Genomic DNA, 21,130 nt, shown 5'->3' with positions numbered 1-21,130 from the left:
GCACGATGGACTCGGGCTTCTTGTTTCTTAAAGGGGCTACCCACAGATAGCGTGACAATATGTCAATGGCTATCAACACATAACGTATACCATCGTTGGCTTTAGCATAGCGACTCATGTCCATCAGATCGACATCCCACTGTTGATCTATTCTGTTAACGAGTACTCTGAGGCGTTGAAATGTGTGTTTCACCGGCTTATGAAGCGTGTAAGCATCGTGCTTACTCAACTCGGTTTTTACCTTGGATGCGGTAACCTTATTCCCTAGTCTTTTCAAACTTTGTTGAAATTTGGAGGCACCGTAATACGCACCTGGGGACTTAGGGTTAAAGTAATAGCCCTCTAAGGCTTTCCGGTGAGACGATGACATGTTTCTATCTCGTGAGGTAATTTCAACTGTAAACCTCGTGTAGACCTACTCTCTTTTATATACACGTCAATGATAACAGACCCGTGAAATGTACAATACTATCGTTTTATTACATATAAGACAAACATGAGTGTAGAGCTTGAAATAACGAAATGTTATTTTGGATCATACACAACAGCATACCGTTCACCGGAATGCTCTTTCTAAATACAACATTTTCCATACACGGTCTTGTATGTCTTTTTAACCAGTCACATGTTTTAAAGTGAGTGTCCAGATAATCCTTTACACCGATACTGACAGATGACATGGGAAGACACGCTGTTTAGGCTCGGATCTTCGTGAATCAATCGAATCCACTGATCGATCACACGATCGTCATTCACTTCGTCTAAGGCTGTGTTCATGTATTGGTGTATTTTGTGTTGGTCGGACAAGTCCTGACACGTATGGTACTGACTGTCAGTTTGTTCAAACATACATCCAAAACACAGTTGAACACTGAGACGTTTGATAATTTGACAAAGTTCCAAGGTATAACATAGAGTCAGTAACGACAACATGTAGTCAGTCACTTCAACAGATTCTACTTCGTCTACGACGATAGCCTTTAATCTTCTTAGTGATGACTCGTTTTAACTTCTTATCCTCGTTGGGTACTTTCGTCTCGGCATCTTGTATACAGTGTTCCCGATGTTGAAACCACTGAGTTGACTGTATAACGACTGTTTCGTGGATAAGATCGGGTTCGCGTTGCACGTACTTCCAGGTGAAGAAAGTCATTCTTTCACTCGACATTCTATATAGGATGCTAGTTCTCTTTTCTCGGCAAGCATGCAGGGATGGGTGCGACTCGTAAGGAAGTCTCATCCCTAAATGATTCGCTATGCGGTGTACCTTCTTTTATATCTGCTATATTTAGAACATCTGCTGCACAGCTATAACATACTCACACACTGTGGATTGAATGCTCTTCAGTCATCCAAAAGATGGATTTCTGCTGCTCATTTGCATGGCTCTAGGATAGGGTACACCTAAATGTTTATTCGATATCTGATGTCGACACACGTCTGTTGTAGGTGTTGTTCAACTAACTCGTGACGGTTGAGACTTAATTCTCGGGTTGGGAAGGAGATATCCGAGAGAGGAACTTAAAAGCGCAGTCCAAAGATTAGAGTTTCCTTTTTCCAAAGATAAATTCACGATGCAGGTAATCACTACGATATAGATAATGAAAATTAAAGAGAAAAATACAGTTTCTGGCTTGGCTGTCTTCCTACCGAATAGTCTCCAAGTCTCTCCAGAGCTACTCCTAGTGAGAGGTTGTGCCTCTGCGCGCTCCTCCATTCTTATGAAGTGATCGTTGATGGTTCATCGCTTATATTATAACATTGCCGAGTTCAATCCCTGTTATCTCAAAGCGTGGTATTGTGGATAGTGATACAATACCATAAACAGTCTATGTCTAAAACATAACTTTCTGTAGCTTATTTTGAGTTCACTATAACTTACACATACTTCATGGATTGTATGCTATACAGTCATCCAGTAGAGCACTGACTTTGAGGAGCTGGGGCCATTCTTCCGCTTAAGGGCCATGCCTTTACGCGTGGGTTTTAATTCTCGTTCACCATCGGGTTAGCCACCACTGCCGTATATCCACGACTTTGTTGGGTGAATTCATGGTTAGGAAAACGTTACGGCTTAACGGTAGACAGACAGAACAATCTTCCTTGTTTAGGATTTGAGATAACGAGTCTGAGACAGTGTTTTCAATAACCTTCAGCTGCGTCCATTGATCGAGAGATAAACAAATACCTGTTTTGGTGGGATAGAGTATACCTTCAGCACTCCATTCGTAATGACGAAGGTCTAATTTCCAGTCTCCACTCCAACGGGTGGTCTTGATATACCGACTACTGCCGATATGAAACATGTTCTCTCGATCGTCTCTCTGTTCTTCTGATGAACCCACTGCTTGCTATCTAGGATAGAGATGGGCTTGATCTTCTAGGATAGTGATCTTCAATAACAATAACACTGAGCAAAGTGAAAAGCATTCAGCGTGGTACTGAAGACTTCTATGTTGTAAATGATTCACTATTCGACCGAATCTGTTTCATATATCGCGGGTGTGGTCACGTGACGTAGACGTGTTGAAACTTGTCTGATAGGACTATTCTGACGAATGATTGACATATAGTAACTATCCATTCAACGCGCCCGTGTATCTCACTGTAGACATGACTGACAGGTTGGGATAGGGACCACCCATGTATGCTCACACGGAAAAGACATTGAACCTTTTTCCTTCACAGCCCTCAGTACACACACCTGCCTGTTGTATTGGCTGTTCAGTCATGCATGTCGTCCTCCTTGAGTACTGAGTATACTTTGTGAACTATGGTTTTTCAGTCTGATCACGTTGCCTATAATGTGATGCTATCTACAACTGAAGCTGGATTTAGTTATTTTCAAAATGTCACTGATATTTTGCGAGTTCTTTTGGACTGAGGTATAACTATCTTTATTTTATATGAGCTAACACAGTTTACGCATTTTGAAATGATGAGGTGGGAGGGTGTCACGTCCTAAATTTCTAAAATCTGTTCTCTCTGTCTGAACAGGGCAGGACAGAACTGTTTCAATAAGCAGATTCCTAGCCTCTCTACATTTCTATTTCTTTCGTCTCTCTCCAAATGACGTGACTTTCATGGTATTATACGTGTGTTATATGATATTGATATGCTTCTATCTCTATCTAGCTCTCTTTTTCAAACATCTCGCTGTCTAGTAAAACTAAAACTGTATCCATTAGTGTACATGGCTCAAAATCATTTATTTCTCATCACGCCATATATTTGGATGGAAAAACCCTAAAAAACCCAACCTAGTACGAAATATAAACCTACACCAACTTTCCATTACTTTGATAGTGTTATACTTGTACAGGACGCGTTCTGTATGAAATGTTTTTCAACTACATTTTACACGACTCGAAGATTCCGTCTCCGAACCATGTTGACACACAACCGTCTCTATTGTGATACGATGTACTTTCAACACACACACACCCTGCATTCATCAAAACAGGTCGCATTGGCTCTGTCGAGCACGGGCTATTTAAAACGACGGAGTCATGTGAGCTGTCAAGCCGCGCTCAATTCAAAACCGGGCTGACGGTACTGTCTGTCTGTCTATTCAGGGCAGCATGCTATACATAGCTCTATTCAGGACACTTTGCTTTTTGTTTGTTTTTCTCGCTTAATGAAGAGTTTTCTGCACGACTGCCTTAAAACACCCACACCTTTCATTGAACTTTCCTGACCTGTGACGTGCTGTCTATATATATCAGCTATGATCACGTGACTTACATCAGCCAATCCATGTCCTTACTCCTTCCCTCAACCTCCCTCAACCAAAAGGACCGTCTGCTCCCACCTACTATACTACTAGCGTATCCCAAGTTTCTTTCCTCATATCGTCAATATCTAAGTCTCTCTTTGGTTTATTCTGTCCTTCATTAGTCCCCACACATTCTCAATAGGGTTAAAGATTTGGGCTGTAGCTGGGCCAGTCTTTAAGCTTAAACATATTCGTCGTCCTACAACCACTGTTTTGTGCAGTGTGTTTTGGGTCGGTATCATCGTGGAAAATCCAATTATCTTCATATAGTGTTCAGGCCGTTGGAAAGTGATCATTTATGATGTCAACATGTCGTTTCTTTGTGAAATTTCCAGTGAAAATACATTAAGGCGTCACTCCACGTGATGATATCCCACCCTACATGTGAAATTTCGGGCTATATTTTGGAAGTTGGTAGATAGATTTCACAAGATCATTTGTCCAAATTTTCTCACAGTTCGGAAAAAGCCAGACTGAACTTTCATACGGGAAGAAAACATTTCTCCTGATCTTGATTTTCGTGAGCCCTACACCAGTTAAAACGTCTTTCTTTTGTGCATCTTTCATCAATGGTGAGGGAATTCCGCTTCTTTTCACCCAGTTAAGTCTTTATAATTTTGTCTAAGGGTTTCATTGCATACATTAGGCGTTCCTGTATTAATCATCTCATTTCTGATATTCTCAACGCTTTAAATTTTGCCCTACTCACAATCTGACCAAGTCACCAGCAATCCGTAGTACTCAACTTCCTTGGCCTCCCCTGCCCTGTCTTGTGCTCTATCCCAACTACTGATTGAATATTCTTCAAAGTTCATATACTGTAGTCACACCCCTTTCAAAATCACGGTCTGGTGTTACACCAGGGGAGACAAGGCACTTGATGTAGCAAGGTTCATTCTTAAGCCCTACAAGAGTTGTCTCCCATACTACCTTACTACAAAATGTATCACCTGTTTTAAATTCCTATTATCAGTATGAGGAAACAATGATTTTCCTCAATAATTTCTGAGGAATCAGAGCTCTGATTCAATACCCTCCATGAGTACAGTGTGTGAGGCTCATTCCTGTTGTCTGCCGGTTGTATTGGAAATGTATGCACTGATCCTGTTCTCTACCGGTTGTATTGGAAATGTATGCACTGATCCTGTTCTCTACCGGTTGTATTGGAAATGTATGCACTGGTTCTGTTGTCTACCGGTTGTATTGGAAATGTATGCACTGGCCCTGTTCTCTTGTATTGGTCCAAGTCGTTTGATTTTAACAAGTACGGTCATTTTCAAGATTGTGGCTTACAATCATCAAGAAATCGCATAAGTATCTATAACCGAGCACAATGTCAATATCTGGTGGAACTGAAAAGAAAACATCCCCAACCCTCCTCCTGATTGCGTTCCATTCTTGATGGAGGGCTTGGTTGGACTGACGGATCTCTGTAGCGTATTCTGCGACCCCACACCATCAGGGAAAGCTCATAAAACCGTACGTGCTCCAAGGTATTCAGCTGAACACATGCAGTGTTTTACACAACAGAAATCGACTTTTGGACCTCTCAAGGATGTATTTATGGTCTTTCAAATATGACTGGCCTTGATTCTCCATGAATAAATCTGTAATGTCTTGAAATATCAGCAGGTTTAGAATGTTTCAAGAAATCTGACCTCGGTGATTGCCTTCATATATATGGTTCTGATAGTTAACAAAACATATTAAGAGCTACATTCTGATTCCAGGCTCACAGCCAACATGCATTTGTCTACGAAATGTAACTGATGTGGTTATCTGTGCCATTCTAACGGTGACAACAGGACCTTGTAATAATCGTCTACTCGCAAAGACATATACTGTAGTCGCAAAACGTTTAGCGCATGCAAATCAAGGGCAGATAAGTATGTTGCGAATCTACAACATAGAGAGGTACTTTATCATGTTTATATATAGTAATTTACATATTTTTTTTTGGCACAATATCACTTATCAGCACGCAAATACAACATGGGACGTCAGGGTACAAAATAGCTTAGGTATTAATGACACCCCTGTAACTGTATTGACTGTAAATATATAGAGATTATTAACCGAGTGTGTTTCCGTATCATTAATATCATATATTAGGAATAAAAATTGCATTATGCAAGCATAATACATATTTTTATTACTAATATATGATATTAATGATATGGAAACACACGCGGTTAATAATCTCTTGATCATATAATGTCATTCTTAAAATTACGAGAAACGAGAAATCGCGTAAGAATACTTAGCGGTACACCAAGGTGATGGTCGTTCATGACGGCGGCATATGGTTGTGACTAGTCGCTAATACAGTGCAAACATAACTCATGCTAAAAAAGATCTTTCTGTCTTAAAATGAACACCAAAATCGGGCACGGTTTTCTAAGCTGTGTTTCTATTTTCATTGCGGGTAATCACCTCATCAATATCAGTTTCTGATACCTGACGGAATCGATTCCTCGTCTGTATTGTGATCGATACATCGAAATCCTTGGCTGGTACCTTTCTTAGACGATTGCCTTTCAGTGGTGCCTCATAATCCGTACCTTCAATTTGAACGAAGTACTCCGTTTCATGTTTTCCACAGTCAATTACTGCAGTAACGACTCCAGAACCTCTGTCATCAATTCTTACAGAATCATCAATTTTGAGAATGGGGGCAGCCAGGTTTGTTTTACAAACAAGGTAAACTCGCGACGACGTCAGCAATGAAATGTTAACGTTGTAGGATTCGGATGGCGTGTATGGAGTGTTGTGAAAGTAGTTCGTTGATTGGCGTAATTTGCATAGTTATCAGATTTGGATACCAAGTTTATCAGATTGCTTTATTGCACCGATAACACCCTCCATTAGATGAGAAAATTATATAACATTTTATCAATATGATATAGAACCTTTATACTTTTATTTATATATGCAAACAAGTTCCTAAATAATATTTCCTGTATTTTTACTAGTAAAACAGATGTTTTTGCCAGTTTACTTTACGTTTACTTTTAGGCAGCCAAGTAGGGAGCATAAGATTAATGTAGGTCGCCAATTGCGTTGAGCCCTTTTTCACCTCTTCTTGACTTGACTTTGCTGCGGAAAAACATGTTAGTTCACTGGTCCTTGAAATGATAACATTACAAAACCCTTAACATGGAAAATATCTAGTTGTCCTTATGATACCTGGATAATTGGACAGTTTCCTAATTACTGACTACAGGACTAGTTTTGAACTATGTCTTGACAGTTAACAAGATTTGGGATTCTAATTTGGTGAGGCGAACGGGCTATTGAATCAGGTAAGAGGTGATGGGTCAATGAATTAACACCTGTGGTGACTGAAAGCACTACATATAAATGATCGGACATATTTTACAAGGGCGAGAATAACATGGGAGTTGCTGAATAACATATGTTACCGAATATATCGATCTTACACAAACAATACAAGTCCATAGCAGTGAACAATCATCAGTACTGTCTGACAAAACACAAAACCTCAGTTCAGTGTATTTGAACATACTCGTGAGACCCTTGGGAAACCGCACCTCAAGAATTTGTCTGGCGTGCGCCGTGACACGTAATGGTGTCATGGAAATGGAAGGTTCCTCGGCTATAACGGCCAGAAATGTGTCAGCGACACCGAAATGCAATGCGTAGAGGCAAATGTAATACATGCAAAACGCTGTATGTACAAGCTCCAAACCCACAACAACTGACCGTCACTATTGGGCAGAGTTCTTTATTAACCAGTTACATGCCTACTTGGAGCGTGGCCCTGTCAACATTATTACATCAGTAAACCAACTGTAGCTGACATGGCCAGTTACTTCTAAAGTCACAATTGGTTGCAAATGTTACTAGTATATTCTATCTTTATCTCCACTTCTCTATTTCATATATAAATCCACATGTACAAGCACCTAATTTACACATCATGTATTTTGAAAGGCAAACCCACAACACCTGGACGTCCACCAGTGTCAACAACACCTGTCTACAACCAGCAAGTGACCTTGACCTGCAGCTCCACCTCTACCACTGTCCCAGCTGACCATGGTTTGACCTTGACCTACACCTGGCAGCGTGACAACACTGACATCACAGTTACCTCCCTGGTTCTCCCTACACCTTCACAGTGAGTTCCAGGACAGTCACAGCTACAGATGTAGAGCGAGAGAAAGTCAGGGTCTGGAGTCAGAGTGGAGCCAGGTGTACAACATGGAGCCTCAGTGTGAGTACGCACAGCGACTACCCGCACACGTATGTCTAATCTAATCGTAACATGTAAATATTTCTACACAATTATACATACACAATGCTTGAAAATATGCCAATTTCTAAACCGATAATGGAAGTTCTTTCATGAAGCACTGAGGACTGTTGGCTACTGATAATATTTTTTGTCAGAGACAGAGTCTCAAAAATGTGCATAAGAAGGGGTGTGTTTCGGCAAAATGTGCCAAGATGAAACGGGAATATTATCGTCTATTGCTATATCCCGAGACACAGCAGCACGTCTCAGGCATCGTAATTGCTGCGCTTCTGAAATCGACCGAGCAAGAAACTTTGAAAATCATTAATACACTTGAAGTACACTTGTCGTTGTGATTGGCGCCATCTATTGGTAAATTGGTAAAGGGGATAGTTGAGGAATGTACTCCACTGCAAACAATGAGTTTGTGACAGAAACTATCAAACCTAAGTTCCTCAAACTGATGCTTATTCGAATTGCATGAAATATATTGATTAATACTATACTAGCCACATAAAGAAACTGTGCATTGTCAAAATATTATCCCAGTCGATAAGTACGATAACAATGTCAAAGGTACATATAAACTTTAATGGAGGGATCATGAGACCATAACAAGTCGGGAGAATTTCAATTGAAAAAAGTCAATCACAATGACAAAGAGTCCACAAGCGGGACGGGGGTCAAACGACCATGTCACAAGCTCAATAACGGGTATGTCCACCATCGGCATTGAGAACAGCAGTGCATCGACGACGCATAGAGCCTATCAAACGTGCAAAGGAAGGTTTGTGGGATGTCACGCCAGATTCTCTCAAATTCTGTTGTAAGGCCAAGGACGTTATCTGGCGGATGAGGAAGACGACGTAGACGTCGATCCATCTCGTCCCAAACATGCTCTATCGGGGAGATCCGGTGAATTTGCAGGCCAAGGCAGTAAGTCACCGTTGTGGTGTTGCAAGAAATCCATAGCAACCCTTGCCGTATGAGGGCGGGCATTGTCCTGTTGGAATGTTAACCCAGGGCCATGACGTTGCAGAAAAGGAATTGCCACAGGTCGAAGAATCTGATCCCTGTAGCCCACACCAGTTAAGTTGCCCTGAACAATCACCAAAGGAGTTCTTTGGCGTGCTGTTATTCCACCCCAAATCATCACGGAACCACCACCAAAGCGATTCCTCTCCAAAACACAGGCCTGTGCATAACGTTCTCCCACGCGTCTATAGGCACGTTGACGTCCATCACTATGGGAAATGTTAAACCTGGACTCATCTGTAAAAACAACATTTCTCCACCAAAACAAGGGTCTGCGGACATGATTTCGGCACCACATTCGGCGAGCTTGTCGATGACGTTGTGTCAGGAAAGGCCGTATGGCGGGACGTCGTGGTCTGATCCCGTGATGACGTAAACGTTGTCGAACTGTGTTGAGGTGGATACGGCGAATTCCTGGGATGGTTCTGGCAATCATCACTACTGTCTGAAACCTGTGGCGCAGATGGGTCACCCTTATCCATCTGTCCTGTCTTGGCGTTGTTACACGTGAACGTCCAGAACGTGGCCGATCGATGACGTCATTTGTGTTCTGGTAGCGTCTCACCCATGCAGAAATGGTGTTCCGGTGGCAGTGGAAATGTGCAGCCACTTGTCGTTGAGACATTCCCCACGGACCATCCCAATGGCCTCATGACGTTGTGCAGACGTGAGCCTTGGCATGCTATGCGTTTCAATAGCCGTTAAATTTTTGAACGATCGCAAAGGGCAGGGGTTGAGCTTTCCAAAGTGACAGTATTGTGTGGCATTCATTTTGCTCTGTTTCTCTTTCCCGGAATGCACGTTCAACAACGTATTGCACGTCTCAAGGACGAACCCACTGACGTCACGGAACGTGGCACGTGCATGCATGTTGGATACATGTCACTAATCTCTGAGTTTAAATCCTTATGTGTCTACACAGGTTTGATAAATTTAGATTTTATTTTTTTGTATGCACAGTTTCTTTATGTGCCTAGTATAGATGATCAAAGTGAATATTTGCGCTATTGTTTTGTTTTATCTTGTGTCCCATAGTCAAGAACAGGCATAGTTATAATCACAAAATAATTATGTGTAGCATGTATATCACATCTTGATAGCCACTACGGACCTTGCGAGTGTGACCAATCACTCAGTCATTTGATGCATTTATTTTGGGTAGACTTTTTTCTTTTCTTTGCGCTGTCACGGTTTTTGAATCATTAAAGAAGTGTTTTCTAAAGGTGTGGTCGTATATGCAAACCTAGTGATAGATCCTACATACAGTATCAGTGCCACGTCAACCTTTATTCCAGACGGTCCCTACCAGATCTCCCTGACCCCTCCACCTCCTCCTACACTGTGACAGAACACCAGGCTCTTCCATCTATCACGTGCTCCGCCCTCTGTAGACCCGGATGTAGCTACAGGTGGTTACACAATGGAACAGTCTTCAGCAGTGGAGCCGTGCTCCAGGGACAAGCTGACAGATCCAAGACAGGCTCCTACAGATGTCAGCCTTCTAATACACACGGGAGTAGTACAGTCAGTGTTGATGTTCAGTGTAAGTATATAGTCTACACTGGTGACAGTGTTACAGTCAGTGTTGATGTTCAGTGTAAGTATATAGTCTACACTGGTGACAGTATATAGTTGACACAGTCAGTGTTGATGTTCAGTGTAAGTATATAGTCTAGTCAGTGTTGATGTTCTGGTGACAGTGTTACAGTCAGTGTTGATGTTCAGTGTAAGTATATAGTCTACACTGGTGACAGTGTTACAGTCAGTGTTGATGTTCAGTGTAAGTATATTAGTCTACACTGGTGGATCTATTTATGTAACAACGTCAGGATGTAACGTCTATATTGCCGCACAGATCCAGCAGAGGTGATTCTGGAGACACAAGGAAGCGCCACCTGTCGGCCACACAGAGTCTATGTAGGTCAGCAGAATGTCCAGCTGACATGTCGGGTGACGGCAGCTAACCCAGCTGTGACGTCATACACGTGGACTCACAACAGTTCTGTTATCCAGTCAGCGAGTGGCGGCGTGTTCACCATCAGCTCCGTCAGCAGGACCAGTGGAGGATCCTATACCTGTCAGGGGAGGAATAGCCTTGGTGGATCCACATCTTCACCAGTGACACTGGAGGTTCAGTGTAAGTGTGTTAGTTGGTCACCGTGTTGTTAGCTGAGCAATAACCTTGGTGGATCCACATCTTCACCAGTGACACTGGAGGTTCAGTGTAAGTGTGTTAGTTGGTCACCGTGTTGTTAGCTGAGCAATAACCTTGGTGGATCCACATCTTCACCAGTGACACTGGAGGTTCAGTGTAAGTGTGTTAGTTGGTCACCGTGTTGTTAGCTGAGCAATAACCTTGGTGGATCCACATCTTCACCAGTGACACTGGAGGTTCAGTGTAAGTGTTAGTGGTCAGTGTTGTTAGCTGAGCAATGTGGTGGTCACATCTTCACCAGTGACACTGGAGGTTCAGTGTAAGTTTGTTAGTTGGTCACCTTGGTGGATCCACATCTTCACCAGTGACACTGGAGGTTCAGTGTAAGTGTGTTAGATCGAGCAGTTTTGACAAATATCCTTGAGGGTATGGTTAGAAGTTAAATGATCATTTTTCAGACATTGTATTTGATTACAGGCACTATTCCTCAAAGCAAATAAAATGATAATTTGCTCTTTAAATTCAATGAAGCAGTTCATATTTGTCCTGAATCTTGTGGTAATTGGGTGACAGTTGTGAAAGTCACATTTACAGTCGGGAAAGGGACAATCATTTTGGAATCAACGCAAACCATTGTAATACTGTAAATACATTTTTACATTACACAGAGACATTTGTCACAGATGGGAAAGAATCCACTATGAATCCAGATGTTCGATATCGTGGTTAACTGGAGATAAATCAGTCTCCTTCACGTTTGAGTTGCCATTATCTTGTTGAAGCTATATCTCCTTCTACACGGTGTAAACTGACATGTATTCCAAAATGGCACAAAGCTGACTCCACTGAATTAAATACTTACACAGAGGAAACAGAGAGACGTCTCTCTGACATGTATACCATGTAATAAAGCACAACCTGCAGACATTGAGCTCTATGATGAACAGGCTGGCTATTCTCGAAACGTTCGTAGCCCTACGAACTTCTTAAACCCATTCTCAACACATTGGCGACGATTAAAGTAAAAGAATTCTTAGGGCTAAGAACGTTTCGAGAATAAGGGCCCAGATAAGTAATGCCCTTACTAGTGCTAGTTTCGAGTGCGTTCCTTCTGGAACATTTAGATCCTATCTAAAGCCATATTGGAAAATTAGCGGCCTAAATGATACTCATTACCAAATGCGAGTCTCTCGGCGAACCTGGCAAACGGACGGCAAACCAAGGGGAGACGATTCTTCTTCATATCGAGAATACAAACGTGCTAAGCGCGATTTCCGTCGTTTACATCATCGGCAGGCAAAACGAAACCAAAGCAAAGTACTATTTCGTGAACTTGAAATGTCTTCAGAAACTGATATTTATACCTTCTTTAAATCTGTGCGTAAGCTGAGACACCCGCTGTCAACAGCTGACCAATTTGTGTTTAACAATACCCACGCGGACACACAAGAGGCCATATGTAGCCTGTGGGGTGCTTACTATGCTAACCACGCCATACCACATCTTACTGAAACTTTTGATGATGAATTTAAAGCATATGTGGATATCAAACTGGCAGATATAATTTCACAACCTATTGATTCTACTGCTGCTGACGCTGTACTATATGCCGATATCAAGCCATCAGAGTAAAACAACATCTGGTTAATCTAAAGCGTAACAAATCTCCTGGACCAGATCACGTAAACAATGAACATCTTATCTATGGAGGTGACGTGCTGGTCGATAAGTTCTGCGTCTTATATAACGCAATTATGAAAGCTGTGTACTTTCCCAATATCTTTAGACCGGGTATGATTGTTCAAAGTTATTGAGGAAAAGGTGCAAAATGTGATCCCAAAATCTATAGAGGTATCACCCTAACCTCCTGTATAGGAAACTATTTGAAAACTATTACTGTCACGTCTACAATGTTATATAAGCCATATTAATCCTCACTTTCACAGTTTGGATTTAGAAAGAACATGGTGCAATTATGTCGACGTTTATGCTCCATGATTGCGTAACATATTATGCTGACGTGGCTCAAGTCTTCTCAGCTTTTCTCGATAATGAGAAAGCTTTTGATCGCATCTGGCATGGCGGTCTATTCTTAAAACTCCACAATTTGGGTATAACGGGTAACATGTGGAATCTGCTATATCATAGCTACACCTGCAGCTCTTCGTTTGTAATGTACAACGGAAATAACTCAGACACATTTGAAGTAATACAAGGTGTAGGGCAAAGGTAGAGTCTTGTCTGCATGGTTCTTCCTTGTCTTCATAAACGATTTACTAACTGAATTAAGACTTAGTAACAATGGTATATGTGTATAAGGTATTGATGTACCATCAGTCCTGTTAGTCGATGATACGACACTGTTAAGTATCACTCCGTCTGGGCTGCAGAATTCACTTCATATTGTTTCAGAATATGCTTCCAGATGGCGCCTAACATACAATGCATCGAAAAGCACTGTTGTACTTTTCGGAAAGGGAAACAATCTTGTCCTGAGCTCACATTCTCATTTTGCGACACCTCTATTAATATAAGTCCATCAGTAAAATATGGTGGTATTCTACTCTCATCAGATCTGTCTTGTAAAGATAGAGTTTTCGCTAACTGTCAAAAGGCCAGGCAAACCATAAATTCTTTGCGCTCATTGGGTCTTAACAGTACTGACCTACATCCAGTTACATGTGTTACAGGCTTCTATGGTAATAAACCATGCCTACGCTATATGGCAAAACATTGATCTGGTGGAAAATACCCAACGATATTTCGCTACATGTATTCAAAGGTTCAACAGGCGTATGCCAACAGATTCTGTATATTGCCAACCTAGGTCTCTGGACAATGGTTGGGTACATTGACAAGTGTAGATTATTATTCCTTGGAAGATTATGTAATAACGCCTGTAATTCATCAACGAAAACACTGTTCTGTGCATTTTTAGCACTCACTGTTCACTTAAATATTAGCTCACGCAGTATTTGCAACACTCTGTTATGTACAGCATGGAAGTATAATCTATTGGACTATATATCAACTTACGTGCAAACTGGTATTTTACCGTCAAAAGACAGTTTGGCGCAGAAAGTTATAAGTTGTATCTTCTCTTCTGAAGACACTCCATTAGAGAGGATATGTCCAGATATGCTGTAATCCATCAAACACTGAGTCTACATAGACTTTACACTCTAATGTATCTGTACCCAGAATATAAAGACCATATACAACTTGCTGTACTAGTCGGTTCTAAAGCAAAATTCTCAAAAGAATGTATGCTTTGTAATAAGTACTGCTATTGACCACGATGCCCACATCATTTTGCATTGTGAATCTGTAATGAGCCAAAGAAATAATTTTTTATATGACGCTACTTGACCTACTGGACGTAGAATTATATGTATTAATTGAAATGCTTGATGATGAAGATGCCCTTGTACTGTTTTGTGGTGCAAAACTTCACATCCATGGCCTTCATGAAACAGCATGGCAAACCATGATACTACATTTTTCGAACTATATCTATTCTTTAAAGGATTCCTTCATGTATACTTTCTGAACTATCATTGTTGTAAATAACCGTGCTTTGTACATATCATATGTAGATATATGTAACTGACTGATGTTTGTTTATGTTATCTTCGAATATATTTTGGAGGAAATATAGACATTCATTCATTCATTCATTCATTCATCATTAGGTCCGAATAGGAAGAAATATTTAACAAGCAGAAATCTCACTACTATTCTGTCCTCATAGAATAAATGCACACGAAAGAGATTGCAATGAGATTGTCTTGGAAGGACAAAATAGGAAATTTGAGAAAAGTTTGATAATGCTGTTTCGTATAGTCAGTATACAAATGATACATATTAAACAGCAGTGATTGTGACATCCTAGTGTTTCTCTCCAATGTTGAGGCTATCACCAAGAAGTGTCTTTCACTGTTTTCAAACGTGATATTATGTTTCATTCCCTGTGACTTCTGACATTGATACACTTGCCTTACTTGAGCTTTGTTCTCCGTAGCATGGTGATCTACCTTCAGTTGGTGGCAAGCTATAGCCCATTTTAATATTGTACTGTTCTATTTAATAATACCCCTTTCATGACAGCATGATAGTTTTACTTTAATATCTGTGATATACTAGTAGCTTTACTGTTCTTCGTCAACAGATTTTGAATTTCTAATTGCATTGATTATCAAAATGATAATTAATTGTTCTCGTCACGATGTGGCTGGAAATATTGCCGATGTGATGATAATTATTAACTCACTAACGCACTTTATTTTTCCTGACTATTTTCTATCCCAGAAAAATGAATGAAAGGAAATATTAAACAGCACACTACGATTTTTTACCTAAGATGAATACACACGAAAAATGTTGCAAAGGGTGAACTCTTGGTAGAACAACGAAATAATTTTATAAGAGGTTTGATAATAGAGTTATATACAATCAATATGGAAATGACATTGCTTAACAGGGCTTGTTTTGTTACAAAGTTCAATATCTCACGAAAAAGAGTTAGTCACTGTTTACTGGCGTATAGTATGCGTCATCGTCTGTGTTATACGTCACTGATACACTTGCCTTTACATGAGCTTTGTTTTGTCGTTACTTTTCTCAATCCCAGACGGTCCATCTGTGTCTGTTGCTGCCTCCACTCAGACTGTGACAGAGGGACAGACTCTGACTGCGACCTGCTCTGTGGACTCCAAACCTGCAGCAGCTGTGACATGGACAAGGAAAGATGGTGGCAACTTTACTCCTCAGACTGGATCTACTCTGACCATCAGTAACATACAGAGATCACAGGCAGGGACATATGTGTGTACAGCTACCAACACCCTCAGTCCTTGTGGGGGGACATCTGTAGTGAGATCTGACTCTGTGGAGGTGACAGTGGATGTACAGTGTAAGTATCATTGTTAGAATACTGGACATATGTGTGTACAGCTACCAACACCCTCAGTCCTTGTGTGGGGACATCTGTAGTGAGATCTGACTCTGTGGAGGTGACAGTGGATGTACAGTGTAAGTATCATTGTTAAAATACTGGACATATGTGTGTACAGCTACCAACACCCTCAGTCCTTGTGTGGGGACATCTGTAGTGAGATCTGACTCTGTGGAGGTGACAGTGGATGTACAGTGTAAGTATCATTGTTAAAATACTGGACATATGTGTGTACAGCTACCAACACCCTCAGTCCTTGTGTGGGGACATCTGTAGTGAGATCTGACTCTGTGGAGATGACAGTGGATGTACAGAGTAAGTATCATTGTTAAAATACTGGACATATGTGTGTACAGCTCCAAACACCCTCAGTCCTTGTGTGTGGGACATCTGTAGTGAGATCTGACTCTGTGGAGGTGACAGTGGATGTACAGTGTAAGTATCATTGTTAAAATACTGGACATATGTGTGTACAGCTACCAACACCCTCAGTCCTTGTGTGGGGACATCTGTAGTGAGATCTGACTCTGTGGAGGTGACAGTGGATGTACAGTGTAAGTATCATTGTTAAAATACTGGACATATGTGTGTACAGCTACCAACACCCTCAGTCCTTGTGTGGGGACATCTGTAGTGTGATCTGACTCTGTGGAGATGACAGTGGATGTACAGAGTAAGTATCATTGTTAAAATACTGGACATATGTGTGTACAGCTCCAAACACCCTCAGGCCTTGTGTGGGGACATCTGTAGTGAGATCTGACTCTGTGGAGGTGACAGTGGATACAATGTACAAAGTGGGGACATCATTGTTGGAGGTGAATACTGTAAGACATATGTGTGTACAGCTACCAACACCCTCAGTCCTTGTGTGGGGACATCTGTAGTGTGATCTGACTCTGTGGAGGTGACAGTGGATGTACAGTGTAAGTATCATTGTTAAAATACTGGACATATGTGTGTACAGCTACCAACACCCTCAGTCCTTGTGTGGGGACATCTGTAGTGAGATCTGGCTCTGTGGAGGTGACAGTGGATGTACAATGTAAGTATCATTGTTAGAATACTGGACATATGTGTGTACAGCTACCAACACCCTCAGTCCTTGTGTGGGGACATCTGTAGTGAGATCTGACTCTGTGGAGGTGACAGTGGATGTACAGTGTAAGTATCATTGTGAGAACTGCAATCGAGTTTATTTCAGGCCACATGGCCCATAGTACAGCTGGAAGATAAAGTATATTTAGGTTACATATTTAAACTGTTACATCTCTATTGATCTCATTTAAATAACTTACCTAAACATATTGCTATCAAGTGTAGTACATTAATATCATGGATGGTTAGAATGTACATTATTATCATCGGGGAGTACAATTGTATATAAGTCAGAGATGTCTGATAAGCATAATGCTCTAAGACAGTAAAAGACTCCAAACTGTGATAACATGTTTGAAAATAAATATATCTTAGGCGTCATCACAATGCCGACAGAAGCATGTTCTTATTACCAACATCTTGGTATACCCACACATATGCAAAATCGATATTCAATAAAATTGTCTTACATACGATGCCCAATTGACTTTACCATTCTCAAGTAATGCTTAAAGCATACCGTTACCTTGGAAGGGTTACCGATTTACATTCATCTCCAAAGGCTTAATCCAATAGAAAAATATCTAAACATGTTATTGGTAGTAGGCGTTTTGCCTCTTAATCAGGCTGACTTTGTCTCTCAGGTGAAATATGTACACTTGGAGTATTCAAAATAAACTTTCAGTCGATGATACTTCTATAGTCTCTTTGTATTTTGCAATCCCTAACTTGTACTAGTTCAGTGCATAATTGCGAATCGGAATCTCTAATTCAATGAAGTAGTTGCACTGATCAAAAACATTAAGAAAGCTTTTCCAGGAGTTTAGCTTGAAGTTCAGTGCATAAGTTCGAAGAGACGTGTTCAGTAACCTATTACCTCGAGTGCTGAACGCTGAACGCTGAACGCTGAACGCTGACCGTCTTAGTACCGTCATAGTAATCGCTTGTCCGAACCCACATGTAGACGTTGGCCCAGCAGTGGCACAATACAGGAACATGTTTCCTCCGTCCGTCACGAGTACTTTCCAGACACATGGAAATCTTTGATATGAAATGACAGACGAAAGCATTTGCGATGTCTATACGCAGCTATCTAATAGGTACCATCACATCTTCCAGCTTTGTCAAATGAATCATACTGAAATATCTTCAGTGTTTCCTCCATTTCTAAATAAAATATTATTTGTTTATCAAGATGTAAACACACTCCCCGATTCGTACACTTTGTATCTACAAGATGTACCTGCCATTGCCGGCCGCGAATAGTACTGGTGAAAAGCACAATGTCATCGGCAAATAAGATTTTAGTACAGAAACAGAATATAAAGAAGACGGGCTAAAACATACCCAGCCAACCATTAGACCTGCTTTCACTAATGTATACACACTTCTTTTTAACATATTTAACCATGACATGAAATCTTCTATGTAAGAGTATATATAACAGTAGTGGTCATGTCAACATAAGGTGAGATGAGGTGAGGTGAGGTGAAATTGGGTTTAACGTCGTGCTGGAGAATATTTCGCTCATATGACGACGTGCATGCGTGTGTGTGTATGTGCGGCTGCTTGTACTAGCCCAGACTGAAGCTGGTTTTATAGGGCTAGCCCACTGAGATACCATGCCGCAGTGAAGCATGAATACCCCACTCAGACACATTATACTGACTCGAGCCGACCAGTCCTTGTTGTACCCATTAATGCCGAGCGCCAGTCAGGGACCAACAAGTACCATATTTTAACGTCTTTCCGTTTGACGAGGTCGGGGATCGAACTCCGCGACCTTCCGCTCTCTGGACGGACGCTCTAACCACTACACCACAGAGGCGGGCATGTCAACATAATCAAACGTCTTTATAAAACCAATAAATGCACAAAAAATTGGATTCTGACATTTTGAACATAATGCTTGTAGCATAAATATATGGTCAGTGGTAAAGTGTGGGTACATCTGTAGTGAGATCTGACCCCGTGAATGTCATTCACGATATAGTATTTAATGGAAGGGAAAATGTTTTTAACTATTTATTGAAAAATCATAAAACCTTCATCAGCCCCAGAACGCGACTATTTTGACCTACCACTATATTTATTTCCAGATGTTGATATTGATAACGTTGACGCAATTTCAGATCCTGTCACTATAAATATGTTTACGGCCAACTCACTCAGTGGTTCAGTGACAGTTAACGAGTCTGACCCAGCCACCTTGAGCTGCCAGGTAGACAGTAATCCAAGGTCAGTCATCAGGTTACTGAATGGAACTGAGGAGTTGACAAGGGCAGATAACTCCCTGACAGCAACATATAGACTGGAGTCAGCAGACTGTAGACAAAGAGGGAACTACTCCTGTACTGCCACCAACAACATCGGGGCACCTGTCAGCCAGAGGGTGGAGTTGCTGGTTAAATGTGAGTATTTCATTTTCAGCAACTGTAGGTGATATGTACCAAGGCAGAATGTGATTGTCATGATAACATAATCATATCAAAGCAATAAAATATTTTTATGTATTTATTCATTATTATTTTGGTGCGTGTGCGCACGAGTGAGTGAGTGAATGAGGGAGGATAGCAGGGAGGGAGCTAGTGAGTGTCATCCGAATTAAGGGCTAGCTCAAAGTGACACACGGCTTCAACATTTAACGTACCTATTAAAGGCACGAGAGTAGTTCAAAGCCAGAATCATAATTGTGATGATCTCAGAATTCCAGTATGTATCTAGACCACTAAAAACAAAAAGTGAAGTAAATGATTGTTGAATAGTCTACTAATTCCAACTATTCAAAGAAATATCTTTAATGGAGCCATACCATAAACGAGTCTGTGAGTGAGTTTAGTTTTACGACGCTTTTAGCAATATTCCAGCAATATCACGGTGTGGGACACCAGAAATAGCCTTCATACATTGTACCCATGTCAGTAATCGAAACCCGTGTCTTCGGCGTGACGAGCGAACGCTTTAACCACAAGACTACCCCACTGTCCCTACCATGAACGATATCAAATCAGACCATTTACACGTCTGTCTGAAAACGGCATTTTAGCCTTTTTAATTTTATATACTCTGTGATTCTAAGGCGACTAAGTTTCAAGGTTATACTAGAAGTTGAAATCTTGTATACAATACATTAATCTATAGTGCAGAAACCAAATTACCTTTTCAACAGGGACTTAAACATGTGAAACATGTAACATCTTCATATTTTATGTTGGCTGCCATGACCTAGCTTTGTGCTTTTGATAGCTCATCAATGACTTCACCAGTTAAACCATTCAGAACGTGGTAATTTTATATTTGCATCAGAGGAGGGCGACACTAATTGGGATCATCCTGTTAAAGTTTGTGTTTAGACAATATCGAATACCTTAACTTCGCTCACAATACATACACACTTGTATCTCGAATTTCCTTTCGTTTGGTCAGGTTCTCCTCGACTAGATGGGACAGTTTCACAGCAACTCAAGTACGCCGCTAGACTGGGTGGTGACGTGACTGTGTCTGTGTCAGTCCTGGCCTATCCCCTTCCTACATTCACCTGGAGTAGATCCATCAGCACCACCCAGGACCTCACTGGTTCCTCCAGCCCTGTCTCAGACATCTCAGTCACTGCCAGACTACACCTTACTAACCTCCAGCAACAGGACTTCGGGGACTACAGTCTTACAGTGGACAATGGAGTTGGGGGTTAGTGGAATACACACTCGACATTGTGTCTGAAGGTAAGAGTCTCTTGCTAACCTCCAACTGTAGGATTCATGGTAGATATTGGTGAAGGTGAAACAGTCAGAATAGGAGCTGAAGCTGAATGTTGATTGCATGGTATCCTGAATATCCGACTTGCAGCTGACACTC

At 41.1% G+C, this 21,130-nt stretch overlaps 1 protein-coding gene across 1 annotated transcript; it reads left to right on the top strand.

Moving 5' to 3' along the window:
• Positions 1–7,689: 7,689 nt before the first annotated feature.
• LOC124256434 (sialoadhesin-like) lies at positions 7,690–21,062 on the top strand. Its single transcript, XM_046690430.1, has 7 exons — positions 7,690–7,916; positions 10,364–10,587; positions 10,633–10,665; positions 10,924–11,205; positions 15,854–16,135; positions 19,408–19,686; positions 20,702–21,062. The coding sequence occupies exons 1-7, from the start codon at positions 7,690–7,692 to the stop codon at positions 20,965–20,967; spliced, it is 1,593 nt and encodes a 530-aa protein (XP_046546386.1). The 3' UTR covers positions 20,968–21,062.
• The last annotated feature ends 68 nt before the right edge of the window (positions 21,063–21,130 follow it).

Source organism: Haliotis rubra, unplaced genomic scaffold (genome assembly GCF_003918875.1).
Source record: "Haliotis rubra isolate DU_JTF1 unplaced genomic scaffold, ASM391887v1 Scf628, whole genome shotgun sequence".
Taxonomy (NCBI): Eukaryota; Metazoa; Mollusca; class Gastropoda; order Lepetellida; family Haliotidae; genus Haliotis; species Haliotis rubra.
The sequence above is the reverse complement of the archived record's forward strand: the minus strand, read 5'-3'. Positions and strand labels throughout refer to the sequence as shown.